This window comes from Pleurodeles waltl, chromosome 5 (genome assembly GCF_031143425.1).
Source record: "Pleurodeles waltl isolate 20211129_DDA chromosome 5, aPleWal1.hap1.20221129, whole genome shotgun sequence".
Taxonomy (NCBI): domain Eukaryota; kingdom Metazoa; phylum Chordata; class Amphibia; order Caudata; family Salamandridae; genus Pleurodeles; species Pleurodeles waltl.
The window spans coordinates 1,309,326,776-1,309,351,986 of NC_090444.1; the positions used below are offsets into that span (position 1 = coordinate 1,309,326,776).

A 25,211-nucleotide genomic window follows, 5' to 3' on the forward strand; every position below is an offset into this window, starting at 1 on the left:
AGTCAGTCAGCACACTAGTAGCTGGTAGGTTTTCAGTGGGCACCTGTAAGGTGCCCTCTGTGTGCATTTATTAATAAATCAATCACTGGACTCAGTGGGGGTTTATTACTCTGAGATGTTTAATACCAGACATCACAGGGATCAGAGAAACCATCATGTAGCAGGGGAGCTCATAATGACCAGTGTCCAACACATGCATTTATGGCTTCCCTGTTCACTTACTATGTCTCAGAATTGACAGTGACCTAGTAGGGCATATCTGCTCATCCACTTATGACCTGATGCACCCCGCTTTAGGGGTGACTTACACCGGCCACATGCCTGGCACGCTAGTGTGTATGATAGTTTGTGTTTTCAATTTAGCCTGCACCAACGCACACACTATGCAATGGCAGCACTGGTTGGGTTTGTTGAGCGGTCCCTGTGGGTGGCACAATTAGTGCTGCAGCCCTCAGGGGCCTTCCTTAGTACCCAAGACTCTAGGTACCAGGAGCACCATTTACTAGAGACATAAAGTGGGTGCTAAAGGGTGTGCCAATTGTGCAGAACAACTGTGGAGTTTTGGGGAAAGAGATCTGGTACTGGGGACCTGGTTAGCAAATGAAGCCACATCAGAAACCCTGCATAAGTGGGGGCTAACCATGCCTAAAAGGGTGCTTTCCTGCATGTGATTATAGGGGGTTGGCCTCTGGCCACGTGTGTTGGTGGTTGAATTAACACATAGTAATTAAAATTACTTTAAGTTTAAAAAAAAAAAAAAACATACAAATTCACTGAGAAAAACAAAGGTTACAGGGACATTATAGTTAGGAAATAGAATTTTAAAAAACATAGAAATTCACTTAAAAAAACAAAGTTAGAGTTATCTCAATAGTTAGAGTTATCTCAAGTAACTATAACTCGTGCCCTAAGGTAGCTATATATATCTTGCACCCTTGCCATGCACTACTATTTACCCCACAAAGTACAGCACTCATGACATCTTTGACAACATCATTGATAATACCAATGTAATATTTGCAGTAAAATTTTCACGAAAAAACTGTGCACAGCGTGGGAGTGAGTTATAGTTACTTGAGATAACTAACTATGACAAGTGAATTTCTATGGTTTTGTATGTTTAAAATGTGACCCTAACTATAAAGACCCTGTAACCTTTTTTTTTTAGGTGAAGAAAAAAATAAATATATGTATATACATTGTTTATCATGTTATCCCACAATCGCCTTCCAGTAATCTCCCTCGGCAAAATCGCAGAGAATAACGATGGCACCACCAAGTCAAAAATGAAGAATTTCATTTACTTTCTTGTTTCATCAATCCTAAAGTGTGAGGTGCAAAGAGGAAATATGGCGATGCCTTTTGGCCTGCAGCCTTCAATTGGCCATAGAGTTACATAATACCAGAGTGTATTTAACATGTGAAATTCCACCCTCCACCTATTAAAATACAACATGCACTACACCGCTAACCTTATTATGTGGTCACCAAATTGGCTCTCCTTTGTGGTCATTAGAGGTAGGATTATTTTCCCAAGGTTCTATTCATCACTCTGTTATTTGTGTTCTTGACCATTTGCATCTTGATTTAACTTTTATTTTACATTTTGTATTCTTATTTTCTTTTTTATCTCTCTACTAAAGTACTAATTATCATATTTCATACACATTTATGTGGTCTCTCCTTTACTAGTACTCTACGTTTTATATGGAAAATGTCACTTACCCAGTGTACATCTGTTCGTGGCATGAGTCGCTGCAGATTCACATGCTGTGCACAGTCCGCCGTCTGGTGTTGGGCTCGGAGTGTTACAAGTTGTTTTTCTTCGAAGAAGTCTTTTCGAGTCACGAGACCGAGGGACTCCTCCTACTTTGATTCCATTGCGCATGAGCGTCGACTCCATCTTAGATTGTTTTCCCCACAGAGGGTGAGGTAGGAGTTGTGTATATTAGTAATAGTGTGCCCATGCAATGGAATGAATACGTATGTACATAATAAAGGTTAAAGTAATATATTTACAAATGTACAAATGTTCAAGATCTACTTCTAAACGGCTACAGGCTCCCGGGGAGGCGGGTGGGCGCATGTGAATCTGCAGCGACTCATGCCACGAACAGATGTACACTGGGTAAGTGACATTTTCCGTTCAATGGCATGTGTAGCTGCAGATACACATGCTGTGCACTGACTAGTAAGCAGTTATCTCCCCAAAAGCGGTGGTTCAGCCTGTAGGAGTTGAAGTAGTTTGAAATAATGTTCTTAGTACAGCCTGACCTACTGTGGCTTGTTGTGCAGTTAACACATCTACACAGTAGTGCTTGGTAAATGTATGAGGCGTAGACCATGTTGCTGCCTTACATATTTCGTTCATTGGAATATTTCCTAGAAAGGCCATGGTAGCCCCTTTCTTTCTGGTTGAGTGTGCTTTTGGTGTAATAGGCAGCTCTCTTTTTGCTTTAAGATAGCAGGTTTGAATACACTTAACTATCCACCTAGCAATGCCTTGTTTTGAAATTGGATTTCCTGTATGAGGTTTTTGAAAGGCAATAAATAGTTGTTTTGTTTTTCTAATTAGTTTTGTTCTGTCAATGTAGTTCATTAGTGCTCTTTTGATGTCTAATGTATGTAGTGCTCTTTCAGCTACAGAATCTGGTTGTGGGAAGAACACTGGTAATTCTACTGTTTGATTTAAGTGGAACAGTGAGATAACCTTTGGTAAAAATTTTGGATTTGTTCTTAGAACTACTTTATTTTTATGTATCTGAATAAATGGTTCTTGTATGGTAAATGCTTGAATCTCGCTCACTCTTCTTAGAGATGTGATGGCAATCAAAAATGCAACTTTCCACGTTAAGTATTGCATTTCACAAGAATGCATGGGCTCGAAAGGTGGACCCATGAGTCTTGTTAAGACAATGTTGAGGTTCCATGAAGGAACAGGTGGTGTCCTTGGTGGTATGATTCTTTTTAAGCCTTCCATAAACGCTTTAATGACTGGTATTCTAAATAGTGAAGTTGAATGAGAAATTTGTAGGTAAGCTGATATTGCGGTGAGATGTATTTTTATGGAAGAGAAAGCTAGATTTGATTTTTGCAAATGTAGTAAATATCCAACTATATCTTTTGGAGATTCGGTTAATGGCTGAATTTGATTATTCTGGCAGTAATACACGAATCTTTTCCACTTGTTTGCGTAGCAGTGTCTAGTGGTAGGTTTCCTAGCTTGTTTTATGACCTCCATACATTCTTGTGTGAGGTGCAAGTGTCCGAATTCTAGGATTTCAGGAGCCAAATTGCTAGATTCAAAGATGCTGGATTTGGATGTCTGATCTGTTGTTTGTGTTGTGTTAACAGATCTGGTTTGTTGGGTAGTTTGACATGAGGTACTACTGACAGGTCTAGTAGTGTTGTGTACCAAGGTTGCCTTGCCCATGTTGGTGCTATTAGTATGAGTTTAATGAGTTTGTTTTGACTCAACCTGTTTACTACATATGGAAGGAGAGGGAGAGGGGGAAAAGCGTATGCAAAGATCCCTGACCAGTTCATCCATAGAGTATTGCCTTGGGATTGATCTTGTGGGTATCTGGATGCGAAGTTTTGGCATTTTGAGTTTTCCTTTGTTGCAAATAGATCTATTTGAGGTGTTCCCCAAATTTGAAAGTAATTGTTTAGTATTTGGGGGTGAATTTCCCATTCGTGGGTTTGTTGGTGATCTCGAGAGAGATTGTCTGCCAACTGGTTCTGAATCCATGGAATAAATTGTGCTATTAGGCGAATGTGGTTGTGAATCACCCAATGCCATATTTTCTGTGTTAGGAGGCACAACTGTGTCGAGTGTGTCCCTCCTTGTTTTTTTAGATAATACATTGTTGTCATGTTGTCTGTTTTGACAAGAATGTATTTTTGGGTTATTATGGGTTGAAATGCTTTCAGCGCTAGAAATACTGCTAACATTTCCAAGTGATTTATGTGAAACTGTCTCTGATGTATGTCCCATTGTCCTTGGATGCTGTGTTGATTGAGGTGTGCTCCCCACCCTGTCATGGAAGCATCTGTTGTTATGACGTATTGTGGCACTGGGTCTTGGAAAGGCCGCCCTCGGTTTAAATTTGTACTGTTCCACCATAGAAGCGAGATGTATGTTTGGCGGTCTATCAACACCAGATCCAGAAGTTGACCCTGTGCTTGTGACCATTGTGATGCTAGGCACTGTTGTAAGGGCCGCATGTGCAATCTTGCGTTTGGGACAATGGCTATGCATGAAGACATCATGCCTAGTAGTTTCATTACCATTCTGACTTGTATCTTTTGTGTTGGATACATGGCCTGTATTACTTTGTGAAATGTTTGAACCCGTTGTGGACTTGGAGTGGCAATCCCTTTTGCTGTGTTGAATGTCGCTCCTAAGTATTGCTGCGTTTGACACGGCAGAAGGTGTGACTTCGCGTAGTTGATGGAGAAACCTAGCCTGTGAAGGGTTTGTATGACATATTTTGTGTGCTGTGCACACTGTTTTAGCGTGTTGGTTTTGATTAGCCAGTCGTCTAAGTACGGGAACACATGTATTTGCTGCCTTCTGATATGAGCAGCTACTACTGCCAGGCATTTTGTAAAAACTCTTGGCGCAGTTGTTATTCCGAATGGCAACACTTTGAATTGGTAATGTATTCCTTGGAAGACGAACCTTAGGTATTTCCTGTGTGAAGGATGTATTGGTATATGGAAAAAACGCATCTTTTAGATCTAATGTTGTCATGTAGTCTTGCTGTTTGAGCAGTGGTATTACGTCTTGTAACGTGACCATGTGAAAGTGGTCTGATTTTATGTAGGTATTTAGTGTTCTGAGATCTAGTATTGGTCTCAGAGTTTTGTCCTTTTTGGGTTTTAGAAAGTACAGTGAGTAAACTCCTGTGTTTTTTTGTTGAGTTGGTACTAATTCTATTGCGTCCTTTTGTAGCAATGCTTGAACTTCTAGTCCTAGAAGATCTATATGTTGTTTTGACATATTGTGTGTTTTCGGTGGGACGTTTGGAGGGAATTGGCGAAATTCTATGCAATAACCATGCTGGATAATTGCTAAGACCCAAGTGTCTGTTGTTATTTCCTCCCAAAGTTTGTAAAATTGGCTTAGTCTTCCCCCCACAGGTGTTATGTGATGGGGGTGTGTGACTTGTGAGTCACTGCTTATTTTGAGGGGTTTTGGGGCCTTGGAATTTTCGATTTTTGGGGAATTGGCCCCCTCTAAATTGCCCCCGAAAACCTCCCCTCTGATATTGACCCTGGTAGGTAGGCCTTGTTTGTGAGGTTGTGGTTTCTGTGGGTTGACCTCGAAACCCTCCCCTAAAAGGTGTTTTCCGAAATGTGCCTCTGCTCTGCGGGGAGTAGAGTGCGCCCATGGCTTTGGCTGTATCGGTGTCCTTCTTGAGTTTTTCGATGGCAGTGTCTACCTCTGGCCCAAACAATTGCTGTTCATTAAACGGCATATTGAGCACAGCCTGCTGGATTTCCGGTTTGAACCCAGAAGTGCGCAGCCATGCGTGCCTCCGTATTGTGACTGAAGTGTTTATTGTCCTTGCAGCTGTATCTGCTGCATCCATGGAAGACCGTATCTGATTATTTGAGATACTTTGTCCCTCTTCCACCACCTGTTGCGCTCTTTTTTGGAACTCCTTGGGTAAGTGTTCGATGAAATGTTGCATTTCATCTCAATGAGCCCTGTCGTATCTTGCCAAAAGTGCTTGTGAATTGGCGATACACCACTGATTTGCTGCTTGTAATTGTAATTGTAATCGTAATCGTATTTATATAGCGCTTACTACCCCTGACGAGGCGTCGAAGCGCTTTTCGATGAGTAGCACGCTACTCCGGTACCCAACAAGAATTAGTGATGGATTAGTATAATTTAATAAGGAGTACAGTTTTTAGTATTATTATGAGTTAATTTGAGTTGCGGATATGAGAGTTTGTTAGTTAGATTGACTGGAGTAATGGAGGGGTGGAGGAGGAAAGAAATCCAGAAGTGTTAATTGGGAGTTTATCCTTCATTTACTCAATCCAAAGGCTTGAGATGAATAAAAGGGGGGCGGAGGGGAAAGAGGATGTGGAAGGGTTAGGGAGAGCATAGTAGCAGGGTGAGATGAATGCAGGAGAATTTAGTAGGGTTGTGTGGGAGGTCACAGAGGTAGAGTGAGGTTTGGTGAGTTAGATGTGGGGGTGGAGGGATGAGCTTAGGCAGAGATATTTAGGAGATGAAAGTGGTCGAAGGGATTTGGGATGAGTCCGAGTGAGAATGGAGGATAGTTTGATAGAGACATGACATAAGAGCGATGAGTAGATAAGTGTGATAAAAAGAGAGCAGAAATTCATAGAAACATGCCAGGCACAGAAACAACATATACACATACATACACATATATATATATATATTTATACACACACACACATGACTATACACACACATCTGCACATACAATACATAATTAGAATCATGGGTAAAAAATACTTAGTCGTCCATCCATCATCCTGGTAAAAAGGCGGGAACTCCCCCACCTACCTCGAGGGTGGACGGGGCGTGGCCCAGCGGGTGGAGCCCACAGGTGCTCCACAAAGGGAGAAACCCTCCACTCTGTGTCTCCAGCAGAGGAAGACAGAAACCGCGCGTCCCAGTCAGACATAAACCACGCTCCAGCACATCATCAGCTCACCTCCAGGAAGGATTCCAGATCCCCTCCGCCATGGGATCTCTGAGCGCACAGCCCCGCCCCGCCCCATCCCTGCTAAGCCCAAGAGCCAGGGTGGGCCGTCCTTTCCAGAAGGTGAGCTTCAACCGTGGCATCTGCCGCGTCCACATTGTACACTAGGGTACGTGATGGGCCACGGGGGCAAAACGTCTTCAGCAAACTTGTGTGCCCCCGGCAATGTCATTGCCACTAGTGCGTCCCCGCAGAGATGTCCTCGCGCCCCTGCGCATCAACAACGCACCACGCGAGTCGGCGGCAAACGCAGTGGGGTCGCCTTGGAAAGCTGTCCATCATCCTTGCAAGAGGCGGGAACTTGTGCTGCAACACTTTTTCCCGCAGCATCAAATTTGCGGCTCTCCTTGTCTGGAGGCGGTGCGTCGCCTGAGGTATGAGAGTTGGCTCTCTTACGAGCTGCCCCCACAACTACTGAGTCAGGTGCTAGTTGTGTAGTAATATATATTGGATCAGTGGTCGGTGGCTTATATTTTTTCTCCACCCTTGGAGTTACGGCTCTGCCTTTAACTGGATCCTGAAATATTTGTTTTGAATGTCTTAGCATTCCTGGGAGCATGGGAAGGCTTTGATATTGGCTATGGGTGGAGGAAAGGGTGTTAAAGAGAAAGTCATCCTCAATTGGTTCCGAATGTAAGGACACATTGTGAAACTCGGCTGCCCTTGCGACCACCTGTGTATAGGATGTACTGTCCTCAGGTGGTGACGGTTTTGTAGGATAAGAGTCTGGGCTATTGTCAGACACTGGAGCATCGTAGAGGTCCCATGCATCGGAATCATCCTGACTCATTGTAGTATGAGCTGGTGAGTGCATCAGTGGTGGAGTTGTTGCCAGTGATGCATGTATTGATGGTGGTGGAGACGGTGGTGGGGTTGTTTTCTTTGCCACCTTTGCCTGTGGTTGCTTGTCCTTTTGTTGAAAGGCAAGTTTCCTTTTTATTTTGATTGGGGGAAGAGTGGTTATCTTCCCTGTGTCCTCATGAATATGAAGCCTTCTTTGTGTGTAGGCAGGCTCTTCAGATTGAAGCTCCTCTCCAAATCGATGTAATTGGGAGGTTAATCCTTGTTCCTCTGTATAGGAACTAGTTTTCGGCTCCGAGGCTGGTTGTTTCGGAACCAAAACCTTTTCGGAAGTCTTTTTAGGGTCTGAAGAAACCTTCTTTGTTCTCGGCGTGTCTCGGTGCCGAAATTCTTCGGTGCCGCTGTCTCTGTGCCGAAGTTTCTCGGAGCCGCCGTCTCGGCTCCGAGGTTGCTGTGTGGCGGTATCTCGACCGGAGTCGGATGACTTCGACACCAGCATGCCCTTTTTCGGTGCCTTGGATGGGTCACCTATTTTTTGGGTTAAGCCATGGCCTGTTGGCGGTGGCGTCCCCTGGGCTTTTGTAGACTTCTCGTGAGTCTTGATTTTTGACGTCTTACTCACGGTTTTGGTTGTTTCTTCGGCGTCGAGTTCTTCCGAATCTGACTCGCGGACGGAGAAAGCTTCTTCTTCCTCCTCGAAATGATCTTGACCTGTCGGCGTGGATGCCATTTGTAGTCTCCTGGCTCTTCGGTCTCTCAGCGTCTTCCTCGACCGAAACGCTCTACAGGCTTCACAAGTATCCTCCTTGTGCTCGGGGGACAAGCACAAGTTACAGACCAGATGGTGATCCGTATACGGATACTTGTGATGGCATTTTGGGCAGAAACGGAATGGGGTCCGTTCCATGAGCCTTGAAGTCGCACGTGGCCGGGCCGACCAGGCCCCGACGGGGGATCGAAAAAACCCCGAAGGGCCACCGGAGCTCTTCAAAATTCGGTGTCGATTTGTTCTAACTAACCCGATACCGAACGCAAACAATACCGACGTTTTTTTCCGAGATTCTAACTAACTTTCCGACCCGAAACACGGAGCGAAAAGGAACACGTCCGAACCCGATGGCGGAAAAAAAACAATCTAAGATGGAGTCGACGCTCATGCGCAATGGAATCGAAGTAGGAGGAGTCCCTCTGTCTCGTGACTCGAAAATACTTCTTCGAAGAAAAACAACTTGTAACACTCCGAGCCCAACACCAGACGGCGCACAGCATGTGTATCTGCAGCTACACATGCCATCGAACATATATATATATATATATATATATATATATATATATACTGTGATGTGGAGCTTCATGTTTTTTTAAATTGACTATCTCCTCGAGTCCCTCATGTATTCTTTAGGATTATAAATCTGAAAGCTATATTAAGCTGCATAACTAACCTTGAAGCTGTCATATTGCTGTAAGAATATGGAGTGACCTGATATATGACCGATGAACTAAATTTGCATAGGTTTGAAATGTGGCATACAAAAGAATAATCATGTTGAACTTTGACTTGCTCACTTAAACGAGACAATGGCTTTAAGGATGTCTAATTAATAGACGATTGAACGGTCAATAGGGCACTGGACCAAATACAGTGATTACCATTGTTCCATAACAGATGAGGAAAGATGTACTGGTTTTGAACTGTGACACATACAGAAATAGCTATGTTACAGTTTTGTTGTAACCACCCAGTTCATGATTTATGATTAACTAATAGGAATCTGTTAGGTGTTGAGATGCGTACACATATAAGAGTTACACTGAGACAATAGGGTACTTCTTCATTTTGGCTGGAAAAGCTAAAAAAGTTTATATTTAGAATGGGAATATCTATTTAGCAAGGTCTGAAAAAGAAAATACAATTTTCTAATCCCTTTCTGTAATTGCATATAATACTAATTATATGATATCCTGTGCAGTCGGTTATAAATGAAGCAACAGGACAAATGGTGGGAACATCAGTCTTAATCAATTGTCATTTCATTCCCATTTTTTATCTTCATTGTCATCTTTTTATTTTTTTATTTTTTGTGTGTTAATATGTACTTTACGAATTGTGCAGTATTAATGAATTAAGTTCACCTATTGCAAGTTGATATTAAGTAACTCTTCTGATCTCAGGGGGTCATGCCACCTGTTTGATCTTTTTAAATCACCTTAACGAATGTTTATGGTGGTCAGTAGAAGGCGTTGGTGCCGGAACGCGTTACCATTCTTGTCAGCTAAATGCACGTTTCTTAATTTTCATTCTATGAAATGAATGCATTTTTGAGGTGGAAATACTCAGATGACAGACTTGGTTGTGCTGCCGTTTTTCTCCCACAGCCTGCGTGGAAATGCAGCGCTATGGCGTCTTATTGAGGGGATATACTATGTACGAGCTGAAGGGAGTTGAGTTAATTAATATATAGATATATATATCTTCCAGTCCAAAAAAAAGAACAGATTAAACCCTCTTAGTGAGATTGGAATGACAAGAAAAACTAATACAGACATAGCAGTCAATTCAAAAGCCCCAGATCCAACCACAACCCAAGAAAGCACTTCAGGGATGTCATACCCCAAGCAAAAAGCCAAGCCCCTACACTACAGAAGCCTGGAGTCATCCTCTGGAATCACTTATTTTAAATGTATTTGCACTGTACGCAGTCTTCTTCATCTCTGCCACAAGAAGCTTTGATGGTAAGGTTGTCAAATCGGTGCATGTGTGCAGGGCTCCATATTTCTAGTCCTTGCCTTTTACAAATCATTTTGTCAAGTGACTTGCCGCCTCATGTACTAAGTCCGAGTTGTAAAACAGGAGGGCATGCAGGCAAATTAGTAGGGTGAACCAGAGCCCAGCCTTGTGTCTGGATTGCCTCTAAGAGTCTCTGCACAAGCCAAGCAATGAAAAAGTTTGCCATGCATATCATACAGCAACAATAATGGAAAAATATCAAACATTTTCTTCAAAGTTAAAAAAGGTGTATTTTTAACATGTGGAAGTGTTTCACCTTGATACATCATATTTTAACACTGCATAAAACAGACATTTATTAAAGTGGCAGCGTTTAGAAACATTCATGGCTTGCCTCCCAAACACAATGCCATTTTTGAACCAAGAAGAAAGTCAGCAGTCATGTAAACTCTAAATGTGGCCTGGATTCTTATTATAGATGGAGAAACATTATTGTCTACTAAATCAAACCTGAGGTGCTTGTACAGCACATATCCTGGACTAAAAGATTCATAAGTGCTGTGAAATGTGATAATAAAGAAAAAGGAGGTTTTGTAAAATAAAAGTTTGCCCAAGAGGACACAATTTGGACAAGCAGGTAAGCCAGTACTGATTCTGGGTTATCTTGTTCCACAGGTCGAAATTCAGCCGCCATATGGGTAACTGTGTCTCTCCTAAAAGTCGAAGGCCATTGTTTTCCCTTTCATTCTTGGTTAGGACAACAAAAAACAACACGAAGATAGCAGCAGATCCGACTCAGGGCCCCCAGACCCAACTGCCAGTTTAGTGTGTGTGTGTGTGTGTTGGGGGCGGGGGGTCACACTTCAAACACCCACCCCCAAAGCTACGCCCCTGAATAAAATAAACCACTGCTGATCTAGACATTAAAAAAATCTCAATGACGTACGCAACAACCATATACAACCGATCTATGAAAATCCCTTATTCCTCATCTACGCTCCCATGTACTGGAACAACATTCCTGCCAACGTTCAAGAAGCCCTGAAATAACTGTGACCCCACTTCAAAGAATACTACATCGCAAAACATTAAAACCACTCTTCGCATGAATATTGTAACCAATACTCCCTTTCTTTGTAATACACTACGCTACTCGTACCTGGTTCTGCGCTTTTCAAATACACGTATACATCAATATATCCTCACAAAAGAACACCCACATTAGTGCTGTGTTGACTGTGGAAAGTGCCATACAAATACAGATGATATACCATAACATAAAAATACATACATACCGGTATGTTCTATTTGTTTATCCACTTCACCATACACCCTGGTATGCTTTTTATGCCACTCAATGCCAACTGGTGACCAGACACACTAAAATGCCTATCAGTTCAACTATACACTTTGGTATGCGTCCTTATTCCAACCGAGTCAACCATGGGACCTTTGATTGCCCCGTACGACAGCTAATGCCACCATGTGCCCATATATGCACCACAGGCAAATCAATTGCCCTTTGAGGCTCTTCTAGTGCCTGGCGATGCAGAGGCACTCCCATATGTCAATCAATCCTACCATACACATTGGTATGCCCCATATTCCAACAAAGGCAACCATGTTATTAGGTATGCTCCATTTAACAGTTAATGCCACAATGTTCTCACTTAGACCCCAGCTACCAACCATTTGGCATTTTCAGGCTTCTTCTCACCTTCAGTACAAAAAGAAAAGACTTCTCTTCAAGGAACATTTTATCTGCTATTGGCAGGGCCGGATTGGGAACTAAAAGCAGCCCTGACAAAAATGTTCAAACCATCCCCACTGCAATGTTCTAGCAAACCCACCCTCTTCATGTCCCTTTCTTTCATGCCCTCTCTTTCCAATCTCTCTCTCCCGGGAAAAAACTTGAGGGAATACATGGTTAATCTGGTCCCGGTCATCGGTCATGTTCATGAATTGAGTACTTTAATTAAGTACAGCATTTGTGGCTCCCAAGTTAGGTTTGCTCTATACAACAACCAATATACCCATATATACATGTATGACCATGTTTGTCAATGCCATCATGTGCCTGGTGTGCCCTAGCTATCAAACTTACATTTGTCTTGATTACACAGACATGCAGTGCTTTAAATGGGACGGTACTGTCCGGTACTGAGTACCGGCACTTTTTTATTTTGAGAGGGAGAGTACCGGCTTATCTCAAGGAAATTGTAATACTTTTAATTGGAGAGTACCGGCCCTTCTCGGAAACAAGCAGGTACTCTGGCACAGAGTACCTGCACTTTAATCTTTCCATTTCAAGCACTGCAGACATGCACAAATCGACACCCGTACCAACACACACAAACGTAGCATTTTCTTCATGCACACCTTCTCTGCTGGCTCTCTCACCTCTCTAGGGGCTGGTAGACTGATAGCGTTACCTCCTGCTCTGCTACCATGTAGGTCCTACAGGTCTAGTGGAGTTCAGGAAACTGGGGAGGCAGCATAGCCTCCTCAACCTAATTTTACAGTAAAACTGTATCCCTACCTGTGTGAATGAGAAATAGGGCTTCAACAAAATTATCATGCTACACATTGTAAAACTCAGTAAACCTTACAAAAAGAGCCAGGTTAATCACTATGTTTTGTAGATTGGGCAATACAGTGCCTCCGCCGACTAACCAGAATCAGAAGAGTCACCAACTAGTTTGGGAGCAGCAACACACACACTCTCAAATACTTCAGGTTTGTTTTGAAATCACCAGCCCGGTCATAGGCAAGTTCCCTCTTCTCCACGTAACAGCATGAACTACATATATGAGCTAGACAACTTCTTTAGTTACACATGCACTGTTTTACATTGGTGCTGGCACACTCAGAAGAACTGGGTATTTGCCAGTCCACTTCCCATACTGTGCAGAAGGTAGTTCCACTTTCCTTCAAATTCTCCGGGGTCTCCCGGGCCGTTTTGGGGGAGGTGGGGCATGTGCAACAACAGCTACATGTACGTCAGCCCTCCCATCATATGAACCTCTCCTAAGAGAAAACGTGAATCTACTCATACAATTCATGCCAAACTGGCAAATAATCTTCAACTTGGCTTCTTGCAACTCTAAGAATACAGTCTACTGGAAATTTAGAAATTAAACAATAACTACAACCGCGCACGCAACTGACTAACCCTTTGGAAATATTATGTGTGCCCTTTGATGTGATGCAGTGTGTACTCCACTATAGCCACCTCCATCTTTATACAACAGTCTGACATAACCAATTTTGTGAGTGTACAATGGGCATTAGTTATGGGTGCCTGGTTAAGATCCATATTCAGTAAAACAATGGAAATACGACAATCCCGGATAACCCCAAAAGAGAGGTCTGCTCTGTTTTTAAAATCCGGCATGAGTCACACATTTATTCTTCAAAGATTTGTTCACAGACCTGCTTCAGTCCTACTAGCATGCTTCTGAAGAAAATCGACCATCTGGGCCAACACCTTCTTGTTGCAGTGTGTGGACAACTCTTCATCACACTCATAGCACCTAAAAAAGTAAAAGACAATAATTGTGCCACTTAAGCATGCTGTAATTACACACTTCTCAGATTTTTATTGCTTACAACTCAGCCATGGGAAAATTATTTAGCTACTGAAGTTTGAAAATGTTTTGATGCATTTAACTCACCTGCCAGGATGGAGTCTGTACTTGTACAATAAATTAATATTTCAATCATTTAATCAGAGGCTACATTTACCTACTAATAATGACATCTAGTCTTTGGTACAGGTGACTAAAAAATTATGCTATTCCTTGGCAATTATTCTGTATAGAAAATACAACATTTTGTGCAGAAACAACAAGTTGTGTCTTTTCCATGAAATGGACTCCCCAGTTACACTTGATTTGAATTTACCTATGCAACTGCCACCAACATGTTCAAGGTTCCAGAAACCACTATGTCCTAAGAGGACCCCATGGTCTGTTCTGTCCTCCAAGATCTTCAACCTCTACATGCAACCCGTACGCTCACTACCCACCTAAACCAGCTTCAATAACCATCAATACACCTGTGACAACTCAATCTGATTCTCAAAGGCTCACAACTTAGTGACTTGAAACCTGCACAGAGCTCATCCAGGGCTAAACTGTCGAGCACCTACCAAAGTCCACCTCGACCACAAAAAAATTCCTCCTGCTCACTAGTACAATCAAACAATCACATAGTAGATTATTTTCAGATAGCCAGGATTCAATATGTTTCACCCCAACCACCACTAACAATCAACACAAAATCATGTGTTTTAATATTTCGCACAGACCTTTGCTTCAAAGAAAACTTTGCCAAGAAAAGCAAGACAGCATGTTAACAGCTTTCACTCCAGAAAAAAATGAAACCTTTCCTTTTGGAAGCCAACTTCAGAATAACAGTCCAAGACCTAGACACATGTGCAGTATCAAATGAAAACATTTTGATCCAACATAGTCTACCCCAAGCCCAGGGGCCGCCATCTTTTTTCTGTAATAAGAACTACTTAAGTTTAAGTCACCCAAACTCCTAATGCTATCAGTGTCATAACAGTAACCACATCAGATAAGATTACTTTGGAGGCCACCTATGAAACATTATTAGCATTGTTCTCTCGGTGCACCAGGCATAGTTGCCAGCATTAATGTAAAAAGAAACTATCAATTTTGAATGCTTCTACATGGGTAATACTTAACAGACATATCTGCAACGTCCAAGATACCAAACTAACTATATTAGTAATTATGTCTCCCCTACAACACATGATTTATCGCTCAAATATGAGCTTTAAATATATATTGGAATTCAGCCATTTTCAGCAAATATCAACTTAAAAGTGTTAAAAATCCACACAATTTAGTCTCAAATACACACTGTCAAGTTTGGTAAACATATACTATTTCAACCAAGGCAAAGCTTTCAAGATAGTAGGCTGGCCTACACACAGAAAAGGCTACTTGCCTCACTGCCCCATCCACAGGTAGTCCATAGAATATAAGGATGGCTCTAAACATCAATGTTTTCATGGGCTCAGAACAACTGTAAATCTGCTTATGTTTATGTGGCTGCTTATGAATAAAAATAATAAAGATTAACTTTATTATAATTATTTGCTATATGAGGAAGAACGTCCCAACCACCTCTGAAGTCAACATCCAACTGTCCCTTCTTCAAGATGCACATTTTAGATTTCTTACATCACAACTTACTATAGAAGCATAGAAGATTCCATGAGAACTAAAGCAGTACCACAGTGTACCAACCTCTCTTTTGGGTTTTATGTAAAGCAATGTAATATCATCTTGGAATATGTTTGAACTATAGAAAAATCTAAATAATATCATTTTCTCACCTACATGGAAGCAAAGCTCTACTCAACAGTCCTGCTGATACAAACTTGGCACCCCTGAAAGTCATCCTACACATTGCAATGAGTGACATATTTTACACAGTGGTGGTCACCCTACTGTGTTGTTATATTTAGGTCAGAGTTTCCATAGGAAGAGTGTTTTTTTGATTCATGAATAACTTTGGCACCATTTGTCGAACCAAAATGAAATTTCCCAGAAACAAGTTCATCCACCTAGACTCCTTTGTGGTAAAATTTGCATAGATCTGTCAAGCAGTGGCCAAGGAAAAGGGGGTCCCACAATTATAATTAATGATGTTAGCTCCGATAGGAAACTTTGTTCTCCAATTCAGAAAAAAAGGATGAACAGAATTACAGTGAATATGGCAAAAATGTAGAACTTTTTTCAGAAAGTGGGCTTTTTGTAATTTGGTGCAAATATGTTCAGCCATTTAAAAAATAAATTACATTTAAAGAGAGACTCAGGTTGGACATGAACGGGTTAAAAAGTTAGGTGTATCTGAACCATCGGTGTCCGAATAGGCTCCAAATGGCCAATTTAAAAGGGACTAGTCAATTCTGACTGGCTGGCCACAACATGATCGATATGTTGGGTCAGCCTTTAGACGACTCAAGTATATGGTCCCTTAGTCCTGAAAATTAGTTAATATACATAAGGAAGCAGGGTGAGAATACCCTGACCCCATAGTAGCATGTTGGGGTGAACGAAGAGGACCCCACCCTTTTACTGGCTGGCACAACATGAACCACATGCTGCGGTAGCCACTGTAAGACTCAGGAAATTGTCCCCATTGAGATGCATTGTAGTGAATGCCAAGTTTTAAACGCCACAAAGAGGGTGTTAACGGATTTTAACTACTATATAAATTATGTGCTGGGAGTGTTGTACTCCTGTTAGGAAGTTTGGAGAGTTCTCAAGTGATGTTACCCTGTGAAAAATGCTAATCCTGGGCTGACATTTGATGAACCATGCTTAAAAGAAAACGGCTTTCTCTGAATATTTTCTCAGAGAGGTTATGGAAAGTGAGAGTTCCATAAAGTAAAATGAAAGCACATTTTAAAAATAATTTTACACTATCTTTCTTATCCATGTGAGAATAAAGTCTGACATACTAAGTAAAACATATACTTCCAACAGTAGCAGATGCCTATCAGTTGATTTTCCTGTGTTCTACTGCAGCTTCACTGGTGTTCTAATGAGCAACTAGAGCACTCACATTATGTATTTGTGACAAAAATGTGGAACACTTGAACGCCATCTTGATGGCATCAAAAATGTAAAAAGGATATTTCATAGAGAGGCGACTGCAATAAATTATTGAGTAATATGGGGCAAGTTCACAGTATGAGCCATGGTTTACAGTAGCATGAGGCAGAGTCGACATTCCTCTGAGACTGGATGTTTTGTCCGTTTGGGCAGAAAATCAAAAGGAAGCAGTCGAAGGAGTAATTGCATTCGCATTGTTTTGTAATACACTCAAAAGGTGCCCACTAGGTATTTACGTGGGTGGGGGGATTTGTAAGAATTAAGTCCTGACCACAAGTTGCTTCTTTTGTAAAAGGTACCTTAACTGCCACCAAAGTATATTTGTTTTGTAATTTATCAGAAGGTTGTTGAAAGTGGTGTATGGGAGATCAGATTCCCACAGACCTTCATCAAGCAAGGATGTAAAGGCAAAATTTAGGTAATCGTCAAAAAGTTCTTTGTGTTGCCAGATCCTGGCTTCATTTCTTCACAACATCATATTTGAGAGCGGGGTTATGAGCATGTCTCAGTTTATAAATGTGTTTTAGAAATTATGTTTTTAAAGACATGTGTTGGGCTGTCAGGCTCAATTCTAGCCTTAGCAGGGCCTGCCATGAATTTTGTTGTACTATCTATACGTTTTCCATTGAGAAGTGTTTAGGAAAGAGTCAAGTTTGTTTAGAAATGTGTCTGCATTGTATGGGAGCGCAGGAATGAACTTTAATTTTGTCATTTTAGGAAAAGGAGCCCGCAATATTTTTCTGGTTCTGCCCATCAAGCAATGGAAGGCAAATCACTGTGAGAATACCTTTTGGTTTGATGGAGTTCAGATGTTGTTGGTGCCAACTGCGATCTTCAAACCAGACACCCAGGCATTTATATTTATATTTCAATATGTTTTTCAAATCATCTCTTGCCGAGATACCAAAAGCCAGACTTGTAACTTTTCCTTACTAAAGATCACTATTTCCGTTTTTTAACTTATTTATTGTCTCTTGATTTGTTTTACAATAGGAATTGAGCACATTAAGTAGATTCTGCAGGCCTGCCCCTGTGAGACTGAGTAGAACAACACTGTCATCATACTGGAGTGATGTAATGTACTGAGAGCCAATTCTAGGAGGGTGAACAACTCTGCTAATAGTCACAAGGTCTAGTCAAAGTGGTTAAATATCTTCTGTTAAAACAAATACACATGAACAAATGCCATAGTGTAAAACATATATGCAGAGAGTATAATATCATTTTTACTAACATAGTTGAGGGAGAGTAAGGGTATCATGAGCCATTCGAGATATTGCCTCTCACAAGTAATTGCCTCTCCCTATATTAAACAATGGAAATAAATAGTACACAGAACTCTGTACATTTGCATATATATGTGTACATGCCTGGTGAAGGTGTGTATAGATGCCAATGTATCAGCCTTGTAGATGTCCTACACTAATACATCTCACGCCACAGCTGGCCTGGTGCACATGGCTCTGGAAGAATGGGCCAGAAGGCCCTCAGGAGACTAATGCTTCGGCCAGGGCCTTACATGTATTAGTGCACAGGATGGTGAACCTGGAGAAGTTTGCTTCTGAACCGCCTTTCCCTTCTTAGCACCAGCAAAGCTGATAAAAAGCAGGTCATCCCCTTGAGGTCGTTTGTGCACTTGATGCGAAGGCAAAGCACTCTTTAAGGGTCCAGTCAATGAAGATGATCCTATTCAGAGAGGCAATGTAGAGTGAAAAAGGCAGAGTTAGTGATGGATGGTTCCATATGAAGAGGCGATACAACTTTTGGCAAAAAGGAAGCATGAGTTTGCACCACCAATTCATCCAAGAAAAAGATGCGTGGAGGTTGCACTGACAGATGTAGCTCACTAACAGGGCATGCAGAAGTAATTGCAAAGAGAAACACTATCTTGATGATCAGTAATCTCAGAGAACAAGTGTGTATGGACTCAAAAGGTATGCACATTAAGAATGGAAGAATCAAATTAAGGATCCATTGGGTCATAATGAAGGGTATGTATGTGATACCCTTCAAAAACGCATCATAGCTGGTAACTTGCATAACAAAATTTGATTAGGCAAAAGTAGAAACGTCAAAAGGGCAAACAAATAACCTTCAACAGTGCCCATGGCAAAACCTTGCTGGCTTGCACAGCAAATAACAAAACGTCCAAAAGTTAGGCTTTCAGAGAGTTAACTTGACAGTCTCTGCACCCGGCCACAAACTTCACCCAACAATCAGAATAAACGTTATGTGATAGATTGGCAAATAGCTGCTAAAAAAACACCCCCTCTTTCACCATATTAATCAAATTCACTTTGTTGCAGCAGTTCAATCACCACGCAAGTGTAGGTTGTGGAGATTCAGGTGGAGGAACCTGCCCTATTGCAGAGACAAAAAGTCCTTCCAAAGATGCAGCTGGAGCGGGGGGCAAATGCTCTTGTTCAACAGATTGGGATACCAGACTCTCCTGGCCTATTCCAAAGCTAGCAGGATGATCTGAGGCTGATCTTTCATGATCTTCCTCAGAACTCCAGGAAGGAAGGGCAGAGGAGAGAAGGCATAGAGGATACATTCTGGCTACAGGTGCCACAGAGATGGTTATGGAAGCAGAGAGGGACAGAAAGTGCTACTACCATTATTTTTCGGTGCCTAAAAAAGATGGAGGAATACAGGTGCCTATTCTGGACCTTAGCAAATAATTACAGGTCAACTGGGGGAAACATTATTTATTAGATACACATGCCCTCACCCTCCAAAGTGGTATGTTTCGTCATTGGGCTTTGCTCCTCGCGGGCTGGGTTCTAGAATGCCCAGTGAGCACCAGCAAGGGGGCTCTTTGCTGTAAATCTTTTTACTAATCCTAAAATGTGGGCAGTGCCCTTAGCTTCGTTAGAAGGAGGCATGAAGAAATGATAGATTGGGAATTTATGGGGTTGAACTTAACTATGAGGAAACCTTTTATTATTTCAGCTAGGAACTGATGGCAAGTTTAAAAACAAATCTGGAACCTAGAAAGATGCCAATGAATCCTAGATTCACAATATGGTCTACATGCTTCTTGACCAAGTCTGCTGACAGAGGAGTCATTGGCAATTCATCTCCGGCAAAGAGCCCATTTGCTAGGACCCACTATGCATTGCAGGGGGCCTCCAGCAAGGAGCACAGCCTTGATGATGAAACATGTCACTTTGATGGATGAGGGCTTGTGTATAGATAAGGGATGCTTTCCCCCATTAAACCTGTAATTATTTGCTAAGGTCCAGAAACAGCGCCCAACTCCTTTTTTGGGGGGGAACCAAAAGATAATGTTAGTAGCACCTCCTGTCCCTCTCTGCTTCCATAACCATCTCTGTGGCCCCTACAGCCAAAAGCAACATAACGTCCTTCACAAGAATGGAGGCATGATCAGCTGAAATGTGAAAAAACACAGGAGGAATATAAGGGGAGTAAGGAGCTGGGTTCTTGTTGCAGCACCCAATCACCCCCCCAACCCACCGCGCCTGGATTTTAGATGCAACTTCGACTGAAGTGCACTGGGTCCCTGCTAACCTAGTCCCTAGTGCTAGTGTTCCTTCCCTAAAACAAGACACCTGATCACTTGAACCCCAAGTGACCAAACCGTTCAGCCACATATAAGTCCCTAGAAAATTGTACCCCTGGTACCTAGGGCATTGGTACTGAAGAGGGTCACAACTTGTGCCACTCTGAGGGATCCAGCACCAACCTTATGCAGACTGCCATTGCAGACTGTGCGACAAGGTGCTTCTGAAATTTAAAATACAACATGGCACACAGCCTGCGCGCCATGCCCCCTAAACACGGCGTGCAATATATGTAAGTCACCCCTCTAGCAGGCCTTACAGCCCTAAGACATGGTGCATTATATTACATGTGAGGGCATATCTGCATGAGCAGAAATTCCCCTGCTTTGTCTTTGCCGATTCTCAGACAAAATAAGTGTAGAGGGAATCCATTTTAAATACATGTGCTGGACACTGGTCATTACGAGTTCCCCAGCTACATGATGGCTTCTCTGAATCCTGGGACGTCTGGCATCAAACAACTCAGAATAATAAACCCTCGGCCCCCCGCCCCTAGTGATAGATTTATTAAAACATGCACACAGAGGGCACTTTAGAGGTGCCTCCTAAAAACCTACCAACTACAAGTGTGCAGACTGACTGGTTCTGACCAGTTCAGCCACCTCAGACACGTTTCTGGTCCCCCAAGGTGAAAGCAAGCGCTCTCGAGGACCTGAGACAAAGGTCTGCTCTGGGAAGAGGTGTAACCTCCACTCCCAGGCAGAATGGACATTCCAGGGCGGGGGCTTCTAAGGTTTTGCCGCCTTTGTAATGCGACCCAGGTCTCTTCAGATGATGGAGATGACCAATCCCCCTGCCCTGATCCCACTTTTGGCGGCAGCACAGGCGGGAAAATTAGTTAAATTAGGAGTGCCCACTCCATGGCAGTCCCACCCCTAAGGTGGGCGAGCTGAAGTGGACACTATTTTTAAAATTCCTCCATCTTGCTTGGAAGGAATTAGGCCACTAGGATTAGGGTTATGCCCACTTCTCAGTGGAAGTGGTCATAAGAAGGGTGTAGTCACCCTTGAGGTGGTCAGACCATTGGCTGCTGCCTGGCACTTCCTGTAACACCCCTAAATTGAGTATTTAGGTAGCACCCCGAACCCTAGAACTCAGATCCTGACAACCTAAAAAGATGAGGACAAAGAAGAGTTGCACTCACAGAAGAGGAAAAGAAGAAGCAGCTGACCGGGAACCAGCCCCTCCGGCCTGCATGCTGACCTCACAGGATCCTGCACAAGAAGCCAACTCGTCCAGCCTTTAATAAAGACTTGAGTCTCCCGTGGGCAGCGGACTTGCCCTGCAAAATGAAAACTCTAAAGAAAAGACTCTGCAGCAGCTGGGCCCCGGAAAGCCGACACCGGAAGAGACTACTGCACCCACTGATCACGACCCAAGATGAAGCCAACCGACGGAGTCAACAATGGTCCCCAGCTGCCCAGAGACTGAGTCCAGTGTGGTCTTACCCATTTTGGACTCTCCTGAGATGGCTGCAGCCTCTGTACGCAGGCCTCCTCTCCCACAGGCTTGTGGAGAGAAAAAATCTGACAGCTCAAGCAACCACTGCACCTGTGACCCCTGACCGCAGCTGAGGTGGGTCATCGGTGCCAACGACGTCCCCCGGCTCCTAAGAGCTCAAGTCCATCCTGGGTCCACCCATGCCGGACTCCCCCACAATGCCTGCAGCTTCAACACACAGGACCACCCAGACCGCGAGTGTTCCCAGTCATGAGAACCTGACACCTAAAGACATCCCTGCATCCGTCGCCCCTGAGCACAGAAGAAGAGGACCAAAGGTGCGCCTATGTCCCTGAGCACCCCAGGTCTACTACCTACCTGCTTGCTGTTCCTGACTGGCTTCCTAGCCAGCAGAGCCTGTCTTCACAAGGACCAAACTCCCATAGGAAGCCATTTGGAACCAGACGCCTTACTGTACCTCTGCACCCAGCCGACCAAGTGCGGTCCGATGTGAACTGTTGGTGTGGTTCTGATCAGTGCCCAGTACTTACCTTAAAGATGTGCAGAGTCAGAAATAGACAGGTCTAGAGCTCTCTTTGTGGTGGGGTTGGCGAGCAGCTAGGCTTATCAAGGAATCTTGTTAAGCAGTTGATGTACTCACAGAGGCAATAAATGACACACACACACAAAGAAAAAATCTGAGACCAATTTAGAAAAATAACAGGTGCTTTTATATATGCTTTGAGCCAAAGAACTTCATTATAAGGTAAGCAGTTTTTAATTTAAAAATACTTTGCTGCTTAAAAAATCAACACAGTGCAATTTTCAGAGTCTTGAATGTTAACCTAGGGAAGAAAACAAAGATGCAGTTTCACATTAAGTACACAACTTACAATCACACTCTTCAGGGCTTTAGGCTAGCACTGAGCAAGGTTCAGATTGGTACCCAAGGTGCACACACAGCGGAATGGGGCGGCTGGGTGCAGAGGTTAACATTGAGGTCGGTGCCCAAGGTTAGTCAATGGAGGCTGGGAAAGTTGATGCACTGCTCCCAGGTAAGTACTAGCGGTGGCAGGGGTTGGTCTTCGGGGGTTGAGGTGAGCACCAATGGGCCACAAGTCAGCACCAAACTTGAGCCCTCAGCAACACAGGGGCAGCCAGTTGCAGAGTGCCAACACAGTGTCAGGCGGCCAATGCTATCCAAAGGAGAAAGGGGGTCTCCACTGCAGCGCTGCTCACAGGTGAGTAAAGTGGGGTCAGGGGTCGATCTCCAAGAGCTGAGGTAGGTACAAGGAGGGGAGGCACAAGGCAGCACCAAATTTATACCCTCAGCGGGTCAGAGGCAGCCGGGTGCAGAGTGTCAACACAGCATCGGGTGACCAATGTATTTCAATGGAGGAGATAGCTTCCAGAAACGGGGTGCAGGCTCTGGCCAGGTCGGGAGGGGTCAACACACAGCTGCCCATGGAAGGTGAGATGCCAGGGGTCATAGGGTCACCAACGGTTCAACTCCACAAGGCCCAGGGGTTCCGGGTGCAGGGGTTGGAATCAGCTCACCAGGGAGATCGCAGCTGGGGGGATCCCTCTGATTTAGGCTGCAGGCGTCACTGGGGAGTGCCGGGATCAACCCACGGTGGACTCCAAGTCGGAAGGGCCAGGGAACCTTCACTGGACGGGATGGCCACTTGGACTCGGGCCAAGGGCGTCTGTTGAAGTGGACACTTCTTGTGTCTGGTTTGATACAAAACATTCCTATCTTCAGTGAAGCCATCATGTAGCTGGGGAACTCGTAATGACCACTGTCCAGCACATGTATTTACAGTAGATTCACTGTTCACTTACTATGTCTGAGAATCGACACAGACATAGCAGGGGCATATCTGCTCATGCAGGCTTGCTCCTCAAATGTAATATAATGCATCCTGCCTTTATGGCTGGAAGGCCTGTCAGAGGGGTGACTTAAATATATTGCATGTAGAGCTAGAGGACAGGGCACACAGGCATGTTGTGTTTTCATTTTGGGGCTGCACCAAGACACGAAGCCTGCAAAGGCAGTACTGTGCGTATTTAGATGAGAGGGTACCTGAGGGTGGCACAATCTGTGCTGCAGCCCACAGGGGCCTTACCTTAGTATCCCATGCTCTAGGTACCAGGGGGTAACATTTACTATGGACTTACAGTGGCAACTAAAGTTTGCCAATTGGGAAAAAATACGGAGCCATCTTAGGGAAAGAGATCTGGCACGGGGAGCTTTTTAGCAGGGACCCAGTGCAATTTAAGTCAAAATACACCCGAAACCAGGGAAAAAAGTGGGGGGGGTCCATGTCGAAAGGGGAACTTTCCTACACCCTGTGTTTGCTTAACATGGTTTTCCTCCATGTGATAACATTGAGAGAACTCTGAAAATTACACTGTCTATTTCTGAAACTGCAAAATATTTATGCTTACTTGTCTAATTACCCGATTACAAAGTTCTTCGGTTTGAAACAAATATAAAAATTGTTACTTTTCTAAATCGGTCTCAGATTTATTCTTTGTGTGTCTCATTTATTGCCTCTGTGAGTACAACAAATGCTAGAAATACCCTCTGATAAGCCTAACTGCTCATCCACACTACCACAAATAAAGCATTAGTCCTGTCTACGTTTGCCTATGCAATACCAATTGGGGATCCACTGGACTCTCGTCACAGTGTACTTCATTTTAGTTCACTATATGGAGAGCTAGCTTCCTACAAGGGGCATTGGATGAGAAGGGAGGGTGTTACCCTGCTGAATGATTAGCAGCTTCCACTGGTTATACTGGGTAGGATAAAAACATTCATCTCACTACAAGTTGATATGACCGTAGGCAAACCAAACTGGCTTGCCTACAGCTGTGGCAGGTGAGGAGATTGAATAGAATTATTTTCCCTGGTGGATCCACTGCCTCCACCAATTCCATGTCCCCTTTAGTTAAGAAAGTAAAGGTCTGTATGGGCGGTTATCAGCGCTGTGAGGTATGCATCTGGTGACAGGCAAGGCCTTGAGAGTATCTTCTGAAGTTTCAGCATTGTTGATGGTCAGAGAGAGCAAACTTAAACAGTGTGCTGTAGCATAACTGTCTTTAAAACCTGCCAATGCAAAATCTGCCTTCTTGCAAACAGATTGGAACTGTCCAAACAGCATATCCCTAAAGGATGTCTGGATATCCCTGGAACATCCAGTGATGCATATCCAAGCATGCTGCCTAATTATGACACAGATGCCTGTGG

At 43.3% G+C, this 25,211-nt stretch overlaps 1 protein-coding gene across 6 annotated transcripts in view; it reads right to left on the reverse strand.

The window, feature by feature from the left end:
* Nucleotides 1-25,211, reverse strand: part of USP45 (ubiquitin specific peptidase 45) — an 883,181-nt gene that overhangs the window by 763,560 nt on the left and 94,410 nt on the right. For 5 of the 6 annotated variants that reach the window (XM_069235543.1, XM_069235541.1, XM_069235545.1 and 2 more), the window contains one exon: nt 13,714-13,814. In XM_069235543.1, the coding sequence (XP_069091644.1) occupies nt 13,714-13,814 (101 nt within the window). Of the gene's footprint in view, nt 1-13,713; nt 13,815-18,453; nt 18,621-25,211 lie in introns of all 6 variants that reach the window. The other variant, XM_069235546.1, reaches the window with a different exon arrangement.